Raw genomic sequence first — 23567 nt, 5'->3', positions numbered from 1 at the left:
GGTCGGGAGCTCTGCAAAGCCAGGCCTGTGCTTGTTCATCTCCGCATGCCCGCTGCTGGCCCCAGGTCTGCATATAGAAGGTGCTTGTTAAATTGAATTGCGTGGACTCCTGAGATGAGATTGATGTGCACACAGCCACTTCCTGGTTGCTTTGGGAAGTAAGGGAAGCTAATCACTATCCCTCCGTAGGACTAGGCAAAGCCAGAGCCATGGGGACAGAATTTACACAAGGCCCACTCCTCCATGGCATGAGGCAGGCCTGAGGACGTGTTCAAGCTAAGGCAGGCAGACCAGTGATGGGGAAAGAACTGGGAACAGGCTGTGGCCCAGACAGATCTTTGGTTCCCATGAATGCTCCAGCGGCAGCCCTTTGTTCTGTCACGATGGAGGGAGCTGGTGAGTCTGAGTCAGCAGCTGGAGAGGGAGTCCTGGAGTCTGAACATGGATTATTCCATTGGATTCTCTCATTTCCTGGTTGAGAAGGCACAGAGAGGCTATGGAGTTCCCCCACAAGGACTCTCCTAGTAAGTAGCCTGGCAGGATTTGAACCCAGGTGAGCCCATCCCCACCCCGTGCCCCAGTCCACTCTGCTCTGCCCCAGTCTCTTGCCCTCCATGCTGGCAGCACTTCCTTCCCTTCTTACTGGCCACCCAGCCTGGTGGCTCTGTCCACCTGCCCCCTTGGCCTCCCTCATGGGACATTAAAATAGCCACATGGACTTATCATTGTGTACAAAGAGCCCAGCACATGGCTGGAGCCAGCCACAGTTGGTTTCCTGCCCACTCTCTCCAGCCCAAGAGCTTTCTTGATATCCAGAAAGAACACCTGGGGGCCAACTATGGCTCCAGCGTGGCCCAGTGGGACACACTGAGGCCTGGTAAGGATGAGTGATTTCCTTAGAGAAATGCCTTGCGTTGGCCGTGGAGCCCCAGTGTGCCCAGGGCCCCCAGGGGCCACCCCCACCCTGAGAACCAACAGGCTGAGTGGACTGCTCCCCCCTCAGTTGTTTGGAGCCCCTGGACCTCGGCAGTGCACACACACAGGCAGGTGAGCAGGTACGTTCAGCTTTATTTCTTTCCATGCCAAGAAATACAGAGTCACTGGTGTGAATGGTGATGGCAGTGGGGGAGGGTCCCAGGGAGAGGCTGGGTCAGCACCCCAGCCAAGGGACCACCGTGTTCATGCATCTGGTGGCTGGACCCATGATGGAGCTGGAACAGCAGGATCACTGTTCCTCCCGCTTTCAGCGCGGCCTGGAGATGCCAGGCTGCCCCTGGTCAGAGGCTGTGGGGACCTTCCCCTCAGTCTTCTCTCACTCCTGCCCTGTGTTCACTTTGGCTTCTTGGGGCTTCTGAGTTATGACCCTAGTACCACTAGAAGACTCTCAGGTTGCTCTGATCTGAATGCAAGAATATTCCAGCCCAGCCACTGCGGGGCTGTCTGCTCCTGGCTTCACCTTAGCAGGGCCCTCCACTGTTCTGGGCTTGGAGCAGGAGGGTGTGTGTGTGTGTGTGTGTGTGTGTGTGTGTGTGTGTGTGTGCGCGTGCGCACGCGCACGTGCCCTCACAGTGGGGCCTGTTGTGCGGCTGTGACTGCAGGGTGGGAAGGCCTGGGCATGGCGATGCTCTGAGGCACAGGCTGCGGTCAGAGACCCACTGTGGCCTCATTTCCCCATGTGACTGTCATGCAGTTCCTTTCCCTCTTCTCCAGGGTTGCTGAACCTGGGGACATTGGGGCCTACCAGGAGACCATGCAAGACCAGGAGCCTGCAAGTGACGATTCCACAGACCTTACATCTCCCCTACCCGTCCTGATCTCCCAAGTGATATGAATACTCTGGTTCATACCCTCTCCCCCCTGGTTCTTACCCAACAAACAGGGACACCTTTATTTTGGTCTCAAAGAGCTCATAAAGCAAACCAAACTAGTCCCCCCTCTTCGGGAATGGGAGTTCCTAGTGGGGAACTGAGGTAGGGACACCAGTCCCAGAGGGATCCATCCAGCTTCCCTGCCCCGCCAGCGGTCACACAGACCCTGTCTGGAGGGTTCAGAGCCGCCACAGCACCAAGAGCACCTTGCAGCAGCCAGAGACCGTGCTAACTCACTGCCCTGGAGCCGAGAGGGCGGGGAGCCAGGCGAGGGCCTCAGAGAGGGGCACGAGGGCCCTGGTGGGGCACAGGCAAAACGGGCTGTGGCTGGGAACCTGTCCCCCCATTGAGGGTAGTAACCCTGACCATGAGGCAGGGAAGCCTGGAGCATCCCTCCCCAGGTCTGAGTTGAAGTCGGGGGGGCACGTGGGAGCAGGTGAGGCTCCTGTGGGCACAGCCTCTGCTGGGCAGAAAACCTGGGGAGGGTCACAGGGCCAGCAAACAGCGGGGAGGCAGAGGGCCCTGCTCAGCTCCTTTCAGGTGTCCCATTAGGTCCCAAGACTCAGAGGCCATGGTGTCCAGCCCCCTGCCTATGGACATGTGAGTGTATTCCCAAGCTTGGGGCCCCTCAGTCTGCAAATACTGGACCCTTCAACTAAGCCCTTCCCTCTGTCTTGGGACTGCAGATCCAACCCAGCCCATTCCTTTTCAGGCAGCACGAATACCCCAGCAGCTTGGAAGCTCATGGGAAGTCCCCCAGGGGTGGTCCCCAGACCACTTCCACAGAGAAAGCATTTTCTGCTCGTGGACGTCCAGGGACACAGGGCCAAGCACAGAGCATCAGATAGGGCTGGGCTGGGAGCCTCTGCATGGGGACCCTGAGTGTTCTGTATTTGGACCTCTGAGCCACTTTGCATAAGTTCTCAAACTTGCACCCCGGATCATGGAGGATCTGGCAGGATGAGCTCTGCCCTCCCCACGGGCTGCCCTTTGTTGGGTCAGGTCCCAGAAGTTCCTGGTTGGTGTCCCAGGCTACAGCACACGGGTGAGGGCGGTGTGGCGGGGAGCAAGAGGCACACTGAGTTGTCCTGGGAACCATGCTGGGGCCAGGGTCCTCAGCAGAGAGGCTTTGAGGCTGAAAAGTTCGGGAAGAGGTCAGTGTGTCATGACAGGGTCATGCTGCCCCTGTACTTGTCTTTGCCAATATCCCTGTAAGTGTCTCCACCCTGCAAAGATTTAAGTGTGGCCATTGCCTCTTTTCCAGGACGAGGCACCACTGGGTGCCCGAGAGTATCCAAGGCATGTGCTGAGTGGCAGCTTCACCCGTGAGTTCAGGTAGGGGGTCACAGCAGGCATGTGGCACAGAGCATGCAAAGTGTGCTTTCGAGAAAAATATAAAAGGTAAAGTCCCACATCTTTGCTCCTGTCCACGGAATGAAGGGCCTGGGCTGCTGCTTTCCCTACACTAGTTGGTCTTGTTTGTGGAGCTGGTTTTCTTCTCATTCTGGCAGTTTAGCTACTTCATAGGTCCCAGGAAATTGTGGGCATGAGAAACAAACCAGACCTTGGGGTCAAAATGCAGGATGTGTCCACGAGATTAAACCGCATTATTCATAGATTTCACAGTACATTTAATTTCCTTCTTTCCTTCTTTCCTTTCTTCTTTTCCATTCTTTCTCCAGATTTTCCATCTAATGTGGGCTGAGAGTGGGGCGACTTGGGGTTTCCCTCCAAGTTTGTGCTTTTGGAGTTTGAGGACAAGTGGGCACTTGGCAATCACCATCCAGTCCTCCTGTGGTGGATAGGGTGTGGGTTCAGAGCTCTCAGGCTGGCCAGGGTCTGCCTCTGCCTGCATGGCTCCCTGGTTATTTTTATTTCTTCTGAACTGTAAAGAAAAGAACAGGTATGGCAGAACAGAGTGCAGAACATTGGGTCTTTAAGTACCTGCATTGAGGATTTGGTTTTGTTTCCTAGTGGGAAAACTACCTGGGCCAATCAAAATTGGCCCTAGGACTTTTGCTATAATTGTTGAAAAAGAGTCATTTTCGCACACACCTGTATACACCTACAATCCAGCTTACTCAGATCAGGAGTCCAGGGCAGGAGGATTGCAAGCTCGAGGCCAGACTGGGCACTTAGTGAGACTCTGTCTCAAAATGAAAAAAAAGGACTGAGGATGTAGCTCAGTGGTAGAGTGCTTGCATAGCGTGTGCATGGCCTTGAGTTCAATCCCCAGTACTTAAAAGAAAGAGAGGGAGAGGGAGAGGGAGAGAGAGAGAGAGGAGAATAAAAATAAAAAGAAAGAAAGAAGAAAGAAAGAAAGAAAGAAAGAAAGAAAGAAAGAAAGAAAGAAAGAAAGAAAGAAGAAAGAAAGAAAGAAAGAAAAGCAAAAGAAAAACAGGCACTTTTTTTCCCACTTAATTACTGGCCTGATTAAAATGTATGCAGCTATTGGGCCACTACTAGATCTGCTGGTTTCCATCTTGCCATCATAAGGAGACATCCTACCTAGGAATGAAGCCTCATAAGGTGACCCTAACCCTGTGCTCCTGCCTCTCAGGCACCTGCACATCCATCTCTCTTTGCATTAAAGCAGTAAACTGAGGCTCAGAGGGCTTATGAGACATGCTTCAGTTTCCACAGGAAGATAAGTGGGGGCCCTGGATTCTGAGCCCAGGCAGGCTAACCAAAAACCTGAACACTTCCCTCTCTTGAAAACCCATGGTTGTCCCTGGTCCCACCACCGAATCCCACGCTCTCTGCCCAAGTTGAGCTCCCCACACTCCAGACCAGCGCCTCCCACACTTTAATGTCTGGACTGGGAATCTTACAAAAATGCAGATCTGGTTCAGTGGGTGGGAGGGGTGGGGCATTTCAGACATGGTCCCCCCTGATGCCTTTGCTGTGGGTTCATGGAACACATTTGAGAGCAATATTTGTAGAGAAAAGATCTGCTTGATCACTGAATAGCAGACATGTCCCAGGGCGCGGGGCATGGGGCAGCTCTGAGACCGGGTAGCTCCCAAACTCACAACGCTGTGTGGGCTTTATGAGCAGCTGCGAATCTCCTTTGAAAAGGGTTCCCCTGGCTGGAATGACTCCACTGGGTCACCTTGGGTGCTCACAAAGTGTTGCTTCCTGACTTTCTCTGCACGCATTGTTTGCTTCTGAGCCGCCCGGGCTGTCTCAGCCAGGAGGTTTGTGCCTCCAGCCCGGAGTTTAGAGAGCAGAATCACATCCATTATCTCAAGTAATGCTCACAAAAGCTTCCACTCCAGAGGCTTCTTCCTGGCACTTTATACAAGAAAAACACTGAGGCTCGGCCAGACAGGACACTGGCCCAGGTCCCAGGGCCATCAGAGCTGAGACTGGAGTCTGGCTGCAAGGCCTGTGCCCTCTCCACACCCTTTTCTGTTGATTCACTGCCCAGGCATAAGACAAGTCAGAAAGCTCGTCCCCACTCAGTCGTCACTGCTGGGGACTGGCCCACTTTTCTGGAATGAGAGGATAAGACTCTGGCCCCCACAAAGCTTGCATTTCTCCCCTCACCCACCATTGCCCCTTCCCCAGGAGCTCCCCCTGCTCCAATGCGGCTGGGCCTCACCTGCGAAGTTGACAGTGACAGCCACGACGATGATAATGATCCCCATGATGAGGAGGGTGATGCTGAGCAGCCGGGCGAGGCGGCCTAGCCTCCGGGCCCCATCCAGGTCCCCTTGCTGCACGCTACTTCTAGACTGCAGAGAGGAGGACAGCAGAGGCCTCAGGACGGCAGCGGGCCTCAGGACGGCAGCCCTTGGTGGCCTCTGCACGGGCTTCTAGACACACGCCATCCCCCACTGCCACCCACTCCAGCAACCCCTTTAGGGAAAGGAAGAAGGCTCCCCTGGAGAAGGGCCTGGGCCTCTTGGGGGGCCCCTAAACCGAGCTGCCCCTCACTGGCAGGGAAACAGGTGGAAGCCAAACCAAGAAATCCAGGATGGTGACAGGGCAGGTAGTAGGGGCAGGTGATACAGTGGAGGCCCAGGGTCAGAGAGGGTAGGTCCAGGCCAACTTGCAGGAGCAGACAAGCCAAAGTCCCCTGGACCTCAGCCTAAGGCTCAGTCCTACAGCCGCACTGGGACCCCAAGGGAGCCCGGTGGTTCTGCCTGTCCCCTTTGCTCTGTGAGTCTCCCCCCTCGCCCACAGAAAAAAAAGGGAACTGTCCTCCCTCCTACTATTTCCCACCCAAGACCACACCCTGTTCAACCAAGCCCACCTTTCAGATCATATGAGAAAGGGAAGGGTCTCAGGGTTGTCTTGGAAAGCCAGGGTTGAGGTACCAGGGTCCTGTTCTACGCCTTGCTCCTTCTTGGTGAGCTGTTTTCTTGAACCTAGTTAATCTGGTGAAATCAGGTGGATGCAGGTGGGGACCCAGGTGCCTTGATAGGAGTATATCCAGGAATCTGCAAGTGGCCCTATGACCCTGCCTAAAATGGTCAAGGGTCACCTGCTGGCCAGGGCTGGCTCCATGACCTCAGATTTTATTTGTTTATTTATTTATTTTTAATCACTAAATTTAATTAAGTTCTTTTGTCCTTTTTAGATATACATGACGTAGAGTGTATCTTCACATATTATATATACCATGGAGTGTATATATATGTATGTATAATTAGGACCCCATTCTTGCAGTTGCACATGATGTGGAGTTTCACTGGTTGTGCATTCATATATGAACATAGGAAAGTTATGTCAATTCATTTACTGTCTTTCTTATTCCCATCCTCCTCCCTTCCCTTCATTCCTGTTGTCTAATCCGGTGACTTCTATTCTTTAGTCCCCATTCTTTATTGTGTGTTAGTATCCACATATTAGAAAGAACATTCAGCCTTTGGTTTTTTTGGCATTGGCTTATTTCACTTAGCATGACAGTCTCCAGTTCCATCCATTTCCTAACAAATGCCACAATTCTTTTTTTATTCTTTTTTGCGACTGAGTAATATTCCATTGAGTATATATACCACATTTACTTTATCTATCCATCTTTTGAAGGGCACCTAGGTTGGTTCCCTAACTTAGCTATTGTGAATTGATCTGCTGTAAACATTCTGCATCACTGTAATGTGTTTGATTTTAAGTCCTTTGGATATATATAACCGAGGGTTGGATAACTGAATGACCTCAGATTCTTTACTATAGATCTCTATTTTTCCTGGACTTCATGGACTTGCCCCAGCCCTCCAGGAACAGGCAAAAGAAGCAGTCCACCAATGTATGACTACTTTGGGGGCTTCAGTTCAGTCATTTGTTATTTTATTTTTTGATTCTTAGAGGCCCCTGAGTTCAGCATGGAAAAGTAGTTAAGTACCTTGAGGAAGAGGAGGAGGAGGACAATGGTAATGGTGATTTATTCAGCCCTTACTTTGCACCAGGCAGCTAAGGACCGTACCTAACGATCTCATTGAGCCTCACAATCATGCTAAGGGATTGGCAGTGCCGCTCCACTTCCCTGAAGTAAAAGCAGAGGTTCAGAGATGTGACCCTTCCTCTCTCTGTGCCCTTGATTCGGGACCAAGGTCCTTTCACCTCTCAGATCCTCACCAACTCTCCCCACCAACTCTGCACTTTCATTCCAAGTTACTTCTCGGACAGTAGAGACATCTAACTCCATCTGCTTCTGACCCGTGTGACCTCTCCGGAGTCCCAGTTATTGGCGGCAGCCTAGAGTCCACCCTCTAGGTCACAACTCTGCCATCCCAGCTTGCTAGTGTGTGTGCGTATATAGTTTTGCAGTGCCGAGGAGGAGCCCAGGGCCTGGTGCCTGCTGGGGGAGAGCTCTTCTGCTGAGCACACCCCCCTTGCTCATTTGTCCCCTCCCCACCCAGTCAATTCCAGGGCCACTCTCCTCTCTGACTTCCTTCCACCTGCCCTTGTTCCAAGCACACCTTTCGCCAGAGCCATGGCAACAGTCTCCTGAAGATCCCCTGGCACCAAGCTCTGTTTCCTTGTTCTAATCCCCCCCACCCCATCTCACATCACAGACGTTTATACCAGACACGGTGCCGACCACCGGGCTGCAGCAGGGTGCAGCAGTCCCAGTTCCTAGGCTCATGGGACTTACAGCCTAGCCTGCTGGCCTCCTTCACAGTCACACAACTAAAGGACAAATAAAGGCGAAATTATGATTGTGGTTAGTTACAAAGGAGAGATATACGGTACTATGAGAACTTATTAAAGGGGAGTCAGGGAAGCCTCTCTGGAGGAAGAAGCCTGGATCTGATAAGAAGGAGGAGTAAAAATTAAGCTGATCCTTTTTCAAAAGGAACAAAAGTGTTCCAGCAGAAAACATCATATGCAAATGTCCTGCGTGTCAACTAAGATGCTAATAAATAGCTGTTGGCTGAAGGGAAATATGGATAAAAGGCCGTGTGGCTGGAGCGGAAAGAGGGAGGACAAGCTGGCTACAGGGGCGGGCAGGGCCAGGCCAAGTCAGGCTCTGGCAGCACCAAAAGGAGGTGGGTCTTTGTCCCAGAAGCAGTGGGAGCCAGGGAAGGATGTCTGGTCAGGGGCAGGGAATGAGATGATTGGATACCAGCTTTTCTAAAAGACCCTGTTGAGTATCTTGTGGGGATGGGAGGGGGTGGGGACAGGGAGGCAAGTCAGGAGCTGTTGTGTAAGTTCAGTGAGATGATGGAGGCTGAGAGCTATCTCTCCTACTCAGTGTCCTCAGTGGCTCCCCATTGTCCACAGAACAAAATCCAACTAAGGTCGGTTTATATTTCCTGTTTGAAATGCTCTACTCCTCTGTCCCGCAACTTCTGGGCCCAGCTGATCTGAGTTGTACAAGATGAGATCACTGAGCTTCTTTGCTCCTGCCTGCATTTCTGCCCGCCCACAGCACCAGGTCCAGACCTTCTCCATTCCTCAAGGGCTGTCTCTATTCCAGTGCCACCTCCTCTGTGAAGCCCACCAAGATTTTTCCACTTCTGCCAGAATGATACTCGCATCACCTGAACATAGTGCTTAGGGCATTCATCCTCCAAATACTCCTATGAGGCAGGGGTTGGAGCCAGAGCATAGATAGCCATGTGCACACAGTAAGAGAAGCAATTGATGGAGAAAGGCTCCATCAACAAGGACCCTGACTGCTGCATAGGGGAGTCTGGATTTGGTCCTGTAGATATTGGGAACCAATGAGGGGTTTTAAGTGGAGACGCAGACTCGCATTTTAGGAATGATCTATCTGGCTTCAGTGGAGGTGGGGAGAAGATAAATTCAAAGACTCATACTAAGTAGGGAACTGGGAAAGAGTTCAGATTGGAGACAATGCAAAGAGAGAAGGTCAAAGGCAGTGTGGAGAGGGGCTTGCGGGGACCATTCCCAAGCTTTTGGCTTGAGGGATGGGTGAGCAGAAATGCTCTTCCTAGAGACAAAAGAAGAGTCCTGTTCAAGGTTGGCCCTGTTCAGGTGGGGGTGCCTGGATGCTGTGAACCTGTCGGTGCAGTGGGATCCAGAGGCCCAGAGCTCAGGAAGGAATGTGATGATGAGGTCCAGGAAGCATGCAGGTGAAAAGAGGACAGGTCCTTAGGCCCCATCTCCTGTGTGGGGAGCACTGACTGGCAAAGGGGGTGTTGGGGAAAATAAGCCTGTCACAGAAACTGAAGAGTGACCAGAGGGGAAGACAGGGGAGCATCCAGGAAGTTTGAGATGGAGGCTCAAGAGGTCCATGGTGGCTTCTCATGCATGGAGCTCAAGTCGCACAAGGAGGAAGCTAGTGACCATGAGATGCCGTGGGTGTCTTTGGTGAGAGAGGTTCAGAGCAATCATGGGGAGGAAACTAAATGGAGCAACATGAGAAACAAGCAGGGAATGAGCAAGTTGACAGCAAGGAGACGGTCTTGAAGTTTAGCCGTGGGTGAGCAGGGAGACGGCAGAAGGAGCAAGATGGCAGAGATGACAGGATGAGGCAAAGTTCTCCAAGATGGGAGAAGACAAGACCTGGCAAGGAGGGAGGGAGAGGACAATGAGGTTGGGGAGTGACTGGTGCCATACCATGATGTCCCAGGGCAGCAGAGAGCTGAGGTCTGGGCTTGGACCCAGGTATGAACTGTGGACAGAGCAGCGAGCACACCTGTCCCTGGAGACTGGGTGAATATAGGTGTGGGTGAGCTCATGAGGCCATGTGTAAATGGCCCTGGGAGGAAGCTGCAGGTGTTCATGCCTCTGGACCTTGGACCTCTTAGTGACAATGGACCAGAGTCAGCCAGTGAGGGGCAGAAAGAGTGGATCTGGTTTGAGAAGGGAGCATGGGCGGAGCTACAACCCATCCTGAGACCCACAAGCTCACCTGGCCACAGAAGGGACCCAACCAGAGCAGGTGTAGACTCCAGCTCCCCAGCAGAGCAGTCTGGATAAGAGCCCAGGTTCTGAGCCCAACCACCTGGATACCTGTCCCAGCTCCACCATTTACTGACTGAAACCCTGGGTAAGTGGCTTTCTTTTTCTATGTTTTTTTTTTTTTTTTTTTTTTATCTTTAAAATTGGAATAAAAAATAGATACTGGCTAAGAATGTGGCTCAATGGTAGAGCACTTGTCTAGCATGCGTGAGGTCCTGGATTCAATTCCCAGAACCTAGTATTGCAAAGAAGAAGGAGGAGAGGAGAAGCGGGAGGAGAAGGAGGAGGGGGGAGGAGGGGAAGAAGAAGAAAAAGAAGGGGAGGAGGAGGAAAAAGTGGAGGTGGAGGGGGGAAAGAAGAAAAGAAGAAAAGTTACCTACTTTATTGGGCAGTCATGGGGAAGCAATTAGTCGCCCCTCCTTGGGTCTCCCAAGGCATGGCATCTTGCACCTTTTTCTCTTTCTCTTATCACTTTGTGTCATTATTTCTTGTGTCCCTGTCACTTTCCTTCTCTAGACTGTAAATTCCTTGAGGGCAGGACCATGCAGTCTCCTGTCCATCTTAGTATCCCTCACATCTACCCTAATGCCAGGGACCCAGTAGATCCTCAGTAAAAGTTTGAGGAAGAAAAAAATAAAAGAACCAAGACAAACAATGAGAGGAGAGTCTGTTTTCTAACCACTGAGCTTCACCAGTGGCATGTTCAAAAATTAACGAAGGATTCATGAGAGATAAAGACCAATGGATGCCACTGGAAAAACACCTGGAATCTGGGTTTTGGCACCACCCACTAACCCATGCCACCTACAGCTTTGCAAATGATCAGCTTAGGTCACTGAACTCAAGATGTCAATGACAAGACAGCATTAGGAGGAAGAGAAGGCAAGGTGGAGAAAAGCCTCAGATTTCTAAGACGCCCGCATTAGAGATTCTCGGGTTGCCTCAAATGATTACCAAGGGACTCCTCAGCTGTAAGCATGACATGAAGGGGGACAGGGAACAGGATTTGAGATTGAGTCGTTGTCCTGACCTTCCAGAGAAATAGCTGGACCTTTTAGTAATGATTCAGGACCATGGAGAGAGGCACATGAGTGTTTGCTTCGGTAGAGGAAAGAAATCTTAAAGAGAAAAAAAAATCTCTTTTCTTTCTTTTTTTCAGCAGTGTTAAGTCCAATCTCTCCTTTGTCCACAGAGCCATGAACCCACACATCTCAGTCCGTGCCTTCAGATCTCAAGACACCATTGAGTTTGCAGCAGATGCCCCTGGTGGGGGCTCAGCACACTTGCTCTGTGATGGATAAATGTACAAAGGAACGTAGGTGTGAAAAAAAAAAATGTGCTATGCCCACAATACATCAGTAAGATCATCAGATTGCCAAAATGCCTAATGCATTCTGAATCTCCACGGTGCCCCCATGTGTTACATGAAAAACCCACAGAGAAGGGGGTCCTTGCTAACCTCCACCCAAAGCACAGACAGGCCTCCCCCAGATGGTGTAATGAAGGTTGAGACTCAACTTCTCCCAAAACTGGTTAAAGTCAGAATTGCCCAGTCATGAGGGATTTGCTCTTTCCTCTGACATTACAAAGTTTTATTTAGTACTAATAATAACAGCAAGTGCCAGTCACGGAGGCTCATGCATAATCCCAGCTATGCCTGAGGCAGAAAGATCACAAGTTCAAACCAGCCAGACATCTTAGCCAGACCTTGTCTCAATTTTTTTAAAAAGGTGATGGAGGGGGCTGGGGACCCAGTTCAGGGGTAGAGCACCCTTGGTTCAATCCCCTGTATCAAAAAATGAATAATGACAACAGCAACCACTTGCATCTATTAAGCATTTGCATTGTGCCAGGCTCTGTGCTAAGTGCCTCACATACATTAGCTCACTCGATCCTCCCGGCAGCCCCCTGAGGTAGATGGTTTTATTGTGTCCATTTTATAAATGAAGAAGCAAGCTAAGGCAGGAGGATGAGTGATATGGACAGTCACAAGGCTCACAGGGACAGAGCTGGGATGCATACACACATCTGCCTGATGCTTGTTCTATCACAATTGCTGACTGAAGATCCGCTGCCCGGGGGGACTGAAGGCCTAGCTTCCTCATAGATGGAGAACTTACTGGCAGGCAGGAACACAGCTACTTCTCAGCCTGACCCGGAAGAAAACTGACCACAGATGATGAGGCTCATGGGAGGCCAGAACAGAGCTGGATCTGGACACCTGTGTCCACTACTCTTCAGACAGAGCCCCAAAGACTCAACAGCCCTGGGTCACACTGAGCCTCCGTCAAAGCCACAGGACACTGCTGAACTTAGAGGGTCTAGAGGGAGAGTTGGAGGAGGGCATGAAGGAAGAAAGAGGGAAGTGAAATTTTCCCTTCACTGAACAAATGGCCGAGAGGTTTGACTTTCCTTGGAGTTTCACACCATCCTTGTCCCAAGAGCAAGATGTGGGGTGGGGCCATAAGAGAACAATGAATTCAGCATCCAGCTGATGAGCCTCATCCCAGCTGTGCGACTGTGAGTAAAGGCCCAGCTCTGCCTCCTCTGTAAATGGGGACAATTTAACCAGACTGTCAACTTCATATAAGTGCCTCCACTGGTTAACAAATGCAGGGTCAAGTCCTTGACCCCAGGGATGGAAGGAGCCCCACCACCCGACAGCCTCTCTTGAGCTTGTTAATATCTGCAAAGTGTGCTCTCACATGAGGTTGGCAGTCTGGCTGTCACCACCTCCCTGGCCTCACTCACTCCCTGTTCAGCCCTGTTTCAGCCATGTCATCTCAGTCACTCTTGCCTGCTTCACCTGTGCCACTTGGTCCTGCTTCCATGGCAGCTCTGCCATTCCTATCCTTGGGTGGACCCAATGTCCATATCTACAGACTTACAACAGCTTACCAACAGCTGGAGAAAACTCATACCATAGTACAGGCTGATGACAACCCCATCCATCAACTCTAACCTCAGCAAGCTCTTCAGCCACTGACCCATCACCTTCCTTCTGCCACCATGCCCCTATTTTCAGCAAATCACCTTGCCTTCTATGACCCTGGTAACATGGAGATGTAGAGCATGAGTACCTCCCTTTCTTGAGTATTCCTACCTGCCTCTGCCCTCCTGGCCTCTCCTCTTCAGGAATCCCACCCCATCAATCACCACCCCTCCTTTCATCCGGGCCTGTTCATCACCAGGGGCACCAGGGATCTATGAATGGCCAACTCAGTGGACACTCCTGTTCTCTTTGAACCTGACCTCTCCACAGCCTTTGTCCACTTCTCCTTCAGATTCACTGCCCTGGATGTCTCTCCCCCTTTACTAGCTTTCCTCTCAACTCCTTGAATCTCCTTTTCACAACACATTTCTGGCCACTTCCCTCTGCCTTAAATGCTGTAGGCCCTAGGGCTCTCTCCAAGATGGTGCCAATATTTTTGGGTAGTCACAACCTGAGGCAAACAGGGCTCCTCTCTTCTAACATTTTCCTCTCACCATCCTTCCTTCCAAGCCCATTGCTGAAGTCAGACCTTCATCACCCCTGCTTGGACATGATGCAGTTGAGTGTTGGTTTTAAAACTATGAACTGACCACATCTTGCCTTGCTTAAAACCCATCAGGGGTTCTTTAGAGCCACTGGAACAAACTTTAAATTTCTGGAGCAAGTCCCTGCGTGCCTCCAGTCCCTGTCGCAAGCACTCTTGTACCCTTCTGCCATGCCCCAAAATTCCATCCACTTACATCAGTCATCTACTCCCCCAAATGCCTAGCACAGTGCCTGGTTCATAAAGAGGCCCAGACCACTGACAGGTACCTAGGTATCCTCTATCACTTAGTTCCCTCTAAACAAGCAAATGAGTCAAATGAGTGAATGAATGAATGAATGAATGAATGATATGGTCAATGTAGCCAACTCTTGGAGAGTTTCTAGAAGCCCCTTTGACCCTTGCCTGACCCTGGTCCAGGCCTCTTCACCTCTGTGTCAGGCTCATCCCCTTCAGCCCCTCCTCTTGCCTTATGCCAGACAGATCCACCAAAATGGAAATCTAGCCACAATACTTCAGCTCTAAACCCTGCAATGAGCATGCTACCACAGAGAAGAAGCTCAAGAGGACACTGTGCTAAGTGAAAAAGTCAGTCACGAAGGACCACGTATTCTCTGATTCCATTGACACAAAACATCCAGAATAGGCATATCTATAGAGAGAAAGATCAGTGTTGGCTTAGGGCTGGAGGCTCACGGGATGGAGAATGACCACTAGAGTATAAAGGGCTTCTTAAGGAGATGAGGAAAATGTCCTAAAATTGACTGTGGTTACGTTGTAACTATCTGCGAGGACTCTAAAAACCACTCAATTACTATTCAGCTGTAAAAAAGAATGAAATTCTGTCCTTTGCAACATGTGATGGAATCAGAGGTCATTGTGTTAAGTAAGAGCCAGGCACAGAGAGACAAGGAGCGGAATCTACAAACGTCACTCTCATAGAAGTTGAGAGTATAAAGGTGGTTACGAGAGGCTGGGGACAGCAGTGGGCAGGGATAGGAAAAAGTTGGTCACCAGGTACTAAGTTATAGTTTGGAGCGAGATGCTCTGGGGTGCTTCTGTACAGTGGGGTGACTCTGGATAACAATAACATACATTACACATTATATTTCAAAAATCTAGAAAAAAGGATTTTGAAAGTTATCACCATAAAGAAACGATAAATGAGGAGATAGATAGGTGTAATCTGATTTAGACATTGTACAAAGTATACATGTATAAAATATTATATGGCACCCCCCAATATGTAGAATTTTGGTTTTGTGTATAAATTTAAGCTGGCTGTTGTGATGCACATCTGTAATCTAGCAGCTCAGGAGGCTGAACCAGGAGGATCACGAGTTCAAAGCCAGCCTCAGCAACTGCAAGTTGCTGAGCAACTCAGTGAGACCCTGTCTCTAAATAAAATTCAAAATAGGGCAGGGGATGTGGCTCAGTGGTTGAGTGCCCCTGAGTTCAATCCCCAGTATAAAAAAAAATTTAAAAACCACCATTGAGTTGCACCCTTTAGATGGGTGAATTATATGCTATATGCTGTATCTCAATGAAACTATTTAGTAAAACCAGGACTGGGCATGTAGCTCAGTGATAGAGCACAGGGCCCTGGGTTTGATCCCTAGCACTGCAACAACAAAACCTTCAGTGGCTTCCCATCCCCCAGTAGGGAGACTCCCAGCTGCCACTTAGTTACTATTACCATGGAATAGCACTTAGGATGCGCTGGGTGTTGCTCTATGCACTTTGAGTGGCCCATCCCATTTTACCCTCCAGCAACTCCCTATTGCAGGCATTATGGTTATATCCTCTTTTCCGATAGGTAAACTGAGGATAAGAGGCTTGAGTGACTCGTCTGGGACTCCGTAATTCCCTTGTGGTTATGTCTAGCACGGGCAGTTCTTGCAGTGTTTCGTAAGGACCTATTTCCATGTTTCTTCCCACTGACGGCACATCACTGCAACTTGGCAAATGGTGTCTGGTTTAGTGCTGTACTTCTTGCACTGAACCCAGCAACATCTGACCCGACTCAAGAACTTTAAAAGGACGAGAGGTGAGTTCAGTGTTCTTACTGTCTCAGGCCCAGGTTCCCTTTAAGGAAGGCAGCTCCTGCCCAGTCTGGACTCTGCACCCCCGCCCTCATGCCAGGAGACAGATTCTAGAGTTTGTTTTCTCCTGAGCCCTTGTGTGATTTCCCTTCCCAAAGTCTGTCCCCACTACTGGGATCTTTCTCTGTATCCAAGAGGTTGGCCCTGCCCAGAGCCACTGGCCACACACCTAGGGCCTGACTGTGTCCCCCAGCTGTCCCCAAGTGCAACAGGCCGCACAGGAAGTTCTTGGGAAGGTCCCAGCGAGGCCTGTACAGCCCTGTCTCTTGAGCTCATGCCAAGTCCCTCATACTCAAGAATGCTGCCGCGCGCAGTAAAGCGCACGCCTGTAAATCCCAGCAACTCGGAAGGCTGAGACAGAAGGATCACAAGTTTAGTTTAGTGGGACCCTATCTCAAAATAAAAAGTTTTTAAAGAACTGGGGATGTTAATTTCTGATGCTAATTAAAAAAAAAGAAAGAAGAAGAATGTTACCAGTGTTCCCCGATGTCCTGGAGGTGGTCCTGGATTTGATGGGGGTCAGGGAAGACCTCCTTTAGATAGAGGCCGGGCCCTAGTGATGTAGACAAAGATGTTTAAAGAAATGTGGATTTTCTCAGAGGACAGCCAGAGTGACCACAGCTCCTAGGAACTTGGCAATAGATGTGTCAGCAGCACATCACTCCAGGGGAAACAATGTCACCCTACCTGGTCCTCTGGCCCTGACCAGCCTGGGGAGCAGGAGTTTGCTCCCTTCCGTTCTTAACCTCATTCTAAATGTCATCGTCATGCCTATCTTTCTCCCTCCTTCCATCCTGGACCTCAAGGGTCACCTGACAACATCTATTGACACTTTCTGTGGGATCTTCCCTAAGTAGCTCTACCCAAAATGACTTGGCTGGGGAACAATCCAAGACAATTTAAACCCCACAGAAGTAAAGGTAACCCACATGCTCCTTCTTGGCGAGGCAGTCTCTTGCCCTCTGACTCTTGTGCCCAGACCAACCTCTCTCGCCCTAAAGACAGATGGTGGGACCTGTGTAACCACTGAGGCCCACAGGGCTCCTGGGGGCAGGTAGCCGACTCACCCCTTCTTGTGTGGCCCTGGAAGGGGAGTCAGTCCCCTGGGGCCCTTGGTGCAGGCAAAGAACTCACCGCCAGCTGGAAACCAGAGCTGGCAGAGGCTGGTAGAATGCCCAGGTGGCCCCTGAGGTCTGACTCCCCTCCCGGGTACAGGGGGCCCTGAGACCCCCTTGTGGCTCCAATCCCTGCTGATACAGAGTTCTGCACAGGAATGATTCCTTGGGGCAACCACCACCTCCAAATAAGCAGGACCCCCGACTTGGCTGACTTTCTGCCCCATAGAATTCAGCTCCAGGCAGCTCCCTGAGTCCCTTCCCCAGCAGGAATGGGGGGAAATCAAGCTGTGACGCCCGGAGCAAGGATGAAAGAATGGCACCCACAGACCCTCAGCCCCTGGCCTCTCTGGAAGGGGGAGTAGGAAGCTGAGCAAGGATCTTCCCATAAGACCCCAGCTCCTGGCTCTCTTTTCTCTGCATCCTACTTGGCATGCCTGCCTGAGGACATGCCTGCCAACCCCAAGGTCCAGCCCCTGCCCCTGAACACAAGTGCCCCTGAACAAAGTGCCCCTGAAGCACTTACCATAATAGAAAAGATGAGGGGGATGAGGTTGAGGGGCCAGACAGGGCAGAAGCAAGAGGCGATGGCAAGGATGAGGTAATCTTTGGGGACTTCTTGGTCCTGGGCGAAGGAAGTGGTGGCGACAGAGGATGCCCGCCTTGAGCTGGCCCGGGAAAGAGAGCCAGGGAGTGAGGCTTCCCGGTGCCCCTCAGAGATCACCTTGAAGGGCAGGCTGTGGCCGTTCTTCTCCAGGTCCAGTGCCTCTGAGAAGGACTTGGACAGATTCAGGGCTTTGTCATCCTTGCCCTCCACCTTGGTGAGGAGCTTCTCCATCTCCGGCAGATCCAGCGGTGAGATGGAACCTGCCTCCTGCACCCGGGGAAATTGAGGCTGCCCTGGGTTAGCCATGTTGGCCTGGGTTTTGGGCTGCTCCAGCTCCAGGCCTGGACAAGGGGCTCCAGAGGGACCTCAGCACACCATTCCTCAGCCCAAAGTGAGAGCTTCCAGGGCAGGGATAGAAGTGTGGCCCAGGGGCCCAAGGGCCAGCTGGGTGCCGCGAGGGTGAGAAGGAGCCAGTTGGGTTCGTACAGCCAGCTGGGTTCAGAGGCCAGGGCCTGCACCGCCCCTGCAGAGCTCCCAGGGAGCTGCAGCCTTCAGCTCTGCTCAAGTTTGAGGCCAACTTTGCTGACAGCACAGATGGGCGGGGAAGCAAAAGAAAGAGAAGAATGCTCCTCTCTGGAGTAAGGCTTAGACTGAGGCAGGGCGGCTGTGTGGTGTGTGTGTGCGCGCGCCAACGTGTGTGTCTGCTCCCCATACAGCCTCCCTCCCTCTCCACCCTCCTTGGAGATGCCTTTCTTTTTCAATTCCCCTTTCCCTAGAGAGCCACCCCAGCATCCTGCCTCTGCCTCAACCCAGCCCAGCCCAGCCCAGCCCAGAGGGACTTGGGCTGGCCTCTGGTTTCCATTGCAACCCCAGGACCTGCTCCTCTGGGCCAGGGACTCTGAATGGGAAAACAAGACATGTCTTCAGCCATCCTGGGCACTGAATCCTCTGCTCTCTACCCAGCAGGCTCCTGCTTCCTCTTGTCTGGTAGGAAATGCTGGGCCCTGGGTCTATCACATCCCTTCCAGACCTTGACCCTCAACCCTTAGAGATCTCCAGGTCCAAGTTTTCCTCCTGGCTCTGAGGGGGAAGGGGAGATGTGAGCAGCAAGGTGGCCCTGGAGGACCCACTGACTGGGTTTCTAAGCAGCCCACCAAGGCCTGGGGAAGAGGGTCTGAGGGGAAGAGTGGCCCCATCTCATGCCCATGGGGACTTTTCCATGGTGATAAAGAGCAGCAGGCAGAGAACCTCCTGCTCAGCAGTTGCTCAGGCAGATGCCAGCTCTGGTTGTGGCTGCCTTTCCTGATTCTTTCTCATCTGTGTCCCTCTATATTCCCTCCCTCTGTTTCTGCCTCTTATTCTCTGCATCTTTTCCTTTCTAAATGCCTGACCTCTCTCCTTACCTTGCTTTATAAAGGTGATCTGGAGCCCCTAGAGGTAGGGCTGTGTGTGTGTGTGTGTGTGTGTGTGTGTGTGTGTGTGTGTGTATGTGTGTAGGCTGGAAGGGCTTCAGAGATTGGGGGTCTGGGAATGTGGCTTGGAGATTAAGTGCCCCTGGGTTCAATACACAGTACCAAAAAAAAAAAAAAAAAAAAAAAAAGTTGCTTTCAGTGAAGGCTGGGTCAGACAGGTATAAGGAAGTGGGCAGAGCCCACTGGCCACAGGGAAGGAAGCAGAGCCCTGGAGAAGAGCCAGGGCTCATCTAAGAAGAGCTCCAGAGAACTGAAAGAACTCTTGGAAGTTAAGTTTGGAAAATATTGTGGCAATAGGGTAAATTTTAGGTTTGATAAATTCAGCTATTTTAAATTAAGAATTTTTGCACAATAAGGTAAATTCATTATTATTGCAAAATGCAGCCCTCAGGGGAGGTGTGTGGTGTGTCTTCATCATAGAGCCCAGGAAGCCCCTAAATCCCCAGGCCAGGAGCCTGGCCAGGGAATGAGTGCTGTTCCTCTCCCCAGGGGTTCACAATATGTCAATGCCTTTCAATTATGAAAGCTCTATCCAAGGGTAGCAAGTTGGGTCCCTTGAAACTGCTGATCCTTCAGTATCCAGGCACACGGAATTCCATGTTACAACCTTGGAGCTGGCTTTTGGGTAGAGGGGCTCAGGTCCTCTGCAGGACCTACATCTGCCCAATTCGATTCAGTAGCCTCTGGCCACACATGACTAGTAAGCACTTGAAATATGACTTGACAAATTGAGATGTGCTGTACATGTCAAATACAGGATTCTGAAGACTTGATAACAGAAAAAAGTAAATATTTCATTCATATTTTATATTGTTTGCATGTGGAAGTAATAATATTTGGATATATTGGACTAAGTAAAAATGTTACTAAAATTAATGTCACCTATTTCTTCTTGCTTTTTAAAAAATTTACTATGCCTAGTAGAAAATTTAAAATTAAAATGTGACTTGAATTATATATTTTTGTTAGGCATCATGTAGCCTAGAAGACAGAAAGAACCAGACATAAAGAGATCTTTTTAATTCTACAAGGAAAAAAAGACTCTCAGGTTAGTTGGTGGCAGCAAGGTTGCCTGAATGGACTGGGGTGGGTGCACTAGGAGACCAGGTTTGTTCTGCCCGTGCAAGATGCTGGGTTTGCAGCGCCACCTAGTGGACTATGTGATGAAGGGAATAACCAGAGTGGAAGCCCAACTCTGCCAGTGGTTCAGGTCCCCCTCCAGGGTCAGCAGTTACACTAGGTAGATTCCCATCTAAGTTGTACATGGAAGCCCTTGGACTACATTCGTCCTACAAAGTAGGATTATTCTGCACAGAATTGACGGGTGTTTTTAAAAATTCATTCCACATAAAAATTGGAGTTTCAGACTTTTTATTTGTTTATGGTACTAGAGATTGAACCACGGGGGTTCTACAACTGAGCTATATTTCCAGCCCTATAATTTATGTTTGTTTTTTTTTTTTTTATGTTTTTAAGACACAATCTTACTAAGTTGACTGAGTCGGCCTGGAATTTAGCGATCCTCCTGCCTCAGCCTCCTAAATTGCCAGGATTATAGGTGTGCGCCACCACACCTGGCTGGGGTTTCAGACTTTTAACATAAAAGTCTTGGAACTCTGGGCAAATTTCCTACAGAAGCTGGGCCAGCTGCACCCTTCAGAAGGGCTTTGAACTCCTGGGTCAGCTCCAAGTTCCCTGCCTGCCTGGGAATCTGAGTGACAAACCCTGGATCAGTTAGACATTTGGATCAGCCGCTAGATGTTCCACAGCTGAGTGGCCTCGCTGCTCTTTGGTGTGGACACAGAAAACAAAAAGAAGGAATTCCTCTCTCTTTCCCCCTTCCCAACTGCATGGGTACCTGAAGGGGAAAGTAGGAACCCCAGCTCTCTAGTCCTGGACCTGGCTCACCATCAAGGCCAAGTGGGTGAATTGGAGGAAAGAAACATGAACCAAGTGCCCAGAGTGTGTGCCCACCGACCCCAATCCCATCTCTGCCCACCCCCAACCTGTGTGCTTTAAGTGGGACAGATGCTGAAAGAGGTTAGGGATACAGTGGAGGGGAAAGTGGGCCTACATACGAGGGTCCTTTGTGTGGTGGGGTGAACAGGAAAGAAACCTCCAAAGTTTGCAAATTAGGTCCAGCCTAATTCAAGGTGAAGAGGAAATAAAGCCTCCCCCCTCGTATCTGCCCTGCAGCCTTTTTTTACTCTGGCATCTGATTGGGTGTCTGGAAACCCTAAGGGGCTGACAGGGCAGGTGTCATTGAGTAGATTTCTTTCTCACTGAAGCATTCCTGGGCCCAGTCACCCACCCCTTCCTAGTGGCAACAGAAGCCTTCTGGCTTCTGTGGACACACATGTACACACACATGTATGAAGCATGAGGAAAACATATCTGATGAAGCTCCCGTCGGTAAGAACCCCAATATTTCTCATCTAGTGAGGTGAGTCCTTCCAAAGGAGCCCACTGGGGATACATCATCCTTGATGTCCTTGCTTGAAACATGTCCCTACTCCTCTTTGGGGTTGTCCTAAGGAGACAGATCTTTCACTTTTTAAAAACAGTTATGAAGAATCTAATGAAAACTAAAAACCACATTTATCCCTCCAAATCCTCTCCCATCTGTGCAGGCACCTACATGTTCGCCTACATAATAATTGGTGGGCATGGACCATTTTGTGATCTGCCCTTTTAACTCACTGTTATGTTCATTCTGTTAAAGTAGCAGAGTTTGCTTTACCATGCCTTTACGGTTGGGCATATGTGGTTTTCAAAATCTTTCACTATTATGTACCAGACTGCTGTGACCACTTTTTTTGCAAATTGAGTACAAAAAAAAAAAAAAAGTCCTCTTGGATTACTTTCTTGGTGTATTTTTTATCATGGTCTTTCCACACTTACAAAAAAGAAGAGATATACAGTACAACTAGAAATCTGTAAAATGCACCCCTTTCTCCATGTCCCTGACAACACTGGGTTTTACACTTATATATTTTTGCTGTTATGTCTCATTCAGTGCTAGAGCCACGGCAGGCACTGTTTGTTCCCTGTGACAAAGGCAGTTGGTGTAAAAGAAGGCATAGGAAGGCACATACTTCTAAGAGGGGCCAAGAGACTAAGTATATGAGTCCTGGTGAACTGTAAAGCTGCTGAAAATGCTATAATTACTATTATAGTGAGTGATTATGTGGGCTGAACCCCATGCTGCATGTTTTAAAGGCATTGTCTCGTTTAGTCCGTACAACAACCTATGATGTAAGTACTTATTTTAGCTCACAATACAAATGGGAACCCCAAGACAAATCAGCTGGGTGATTTATTTGCACAAGGTCAGGCAAATAAACTCAGGTCACCCTGATAAACTAAGAAATGGAAATGGTCACACCCCTCTGAACTCTCTCACCTGCCTTGTTTTTATTTCACCTGAAGGGGGCGCCCTCACCACACCTGGGCTGAGAGGACCGCTGGGTGCAGAAAAAGAACCCCTTTCTTTCTTTAAATCCTGGAATTTAGGAAAACAGGACTTGATGGTGATTTTATCATGTTTCCATAGAATAAACCCGAGGCCAAAAAAGGCTAAATCACCAGGCTGATCCATCATAAGATTATAACAGGAAATGAACAGTAACACTTTGTGAACACTTTTTAATTGCTCCAAAACTGTACATTATGAAACACATTCACCTTATAGCCACCCAAGGTGACCTCAGTCAGAGGTGAGAAAGTAGAGGCCAAGGAAGTGACAGAGCAGGGACTGGATTCCAGGCAGGTCTGGCTCTTTCCTTTCCACTGTCTGTCCATGTCACTGTCAGGCTCAGTGGGCAGGATTGAGGCTCAGGTCCTGTACTTTGCTCCTGGCTAGACCCAGAGTTAAAACTTTCCTGTGATCTGTGCCATAGCCCTGACTGTGAAATCAGGAGCCCTGAGCCTGTGGCTAGGGATAGGGTGCCAAGTGTGCCAGTAGTGTTAGGGCTTGCAGAAAGCAAAGACATCTTTAATTACAGCAGTGAGCCTCACCTTAACTGTTCTGAGAAAACCTCACTCTCCCCTGGGTCTATGCCCATGGCCATCTCCCAAGCTGCTATGGAGTCCCCCATTTGAGCTGGTTGTATGTAACCCTTGCTCTCAGACAGCAAGAGCCCAGTTCTCTGAAGGGACCAGAAAGTCCTCAGCTTTCCCCTGGCACAATGGATCCTCAGTCCTGCAAGCACTGCCTGTAGAATTATCCCTGTCAGCCTGAGCTAGACTAGGCATGAGCTCATCATAGATACAGCAGAATTTTCCAGAATTGTCAGGGAGGGGATGATCCTGTGCCTCCTGCTCTCTCTGCATCCTTGGCCTGAAGACACCCCCCCCCCAACCCTTTCCCCATAATCTTTCCTAGATTCCAGGTCTACCCCTTATCACGGAGGTGCTAGTCCACTATTCTCTGAGAGCCCTGCCTACCACTCAAAGTATAAACAGGACTTCCTGACCCCTGATCCTTGG

The 23567-nt window shown here is 50.2% G+C and overlaps 1 protein-coding gene across 1 annotated transcript; it reads right to left on the bottom strand.

Moving 5' to 3' along the window:
• Positions 1-1056: 1056 nt before the first annotated feature.
• Positions 1057-18325, bottom strand: TRARG1 (trafficking regulator of GLUT4 (SLC2A4) 1). The gene is made up of 3 exons (XM_079130994.1): positions 17527-18325; positions 5473-5605; positions 1057-3753 (listed from the first exon to the last, which is right to left on the bottom strand). Exons 1-3 carry the CDS (start codon positions 17911-17913, stop codon positions 3740-3742), a joined length of 534 nt encoding a protein of 177 aa, XP_078987120.1. The 5' UTR covers positions 17914-18325; the 3' UTR covers positions 1057-3739.
• Positions 18326-23567: the final 5242 nt, after the last annotated feature.

The sequence above is a fragment of the Sciurus vulgaris genome (genome assembly GCF_902686455.1).
Source record: "Sciurus vulgaris genome assembly, chromosome: 3".
NCBI classification, from domain to species: Eukaryota; Metazoa; Chordata; class Mammalia; order Rodentia; family Sciuridae; genus Sciurus; species Sciurus vulgaris.
The sequence above is the reverse complement of the archived record's forward strand: the minus strand, read 5'-3'. Positions and strand labels throughout refer to the sequence as shown.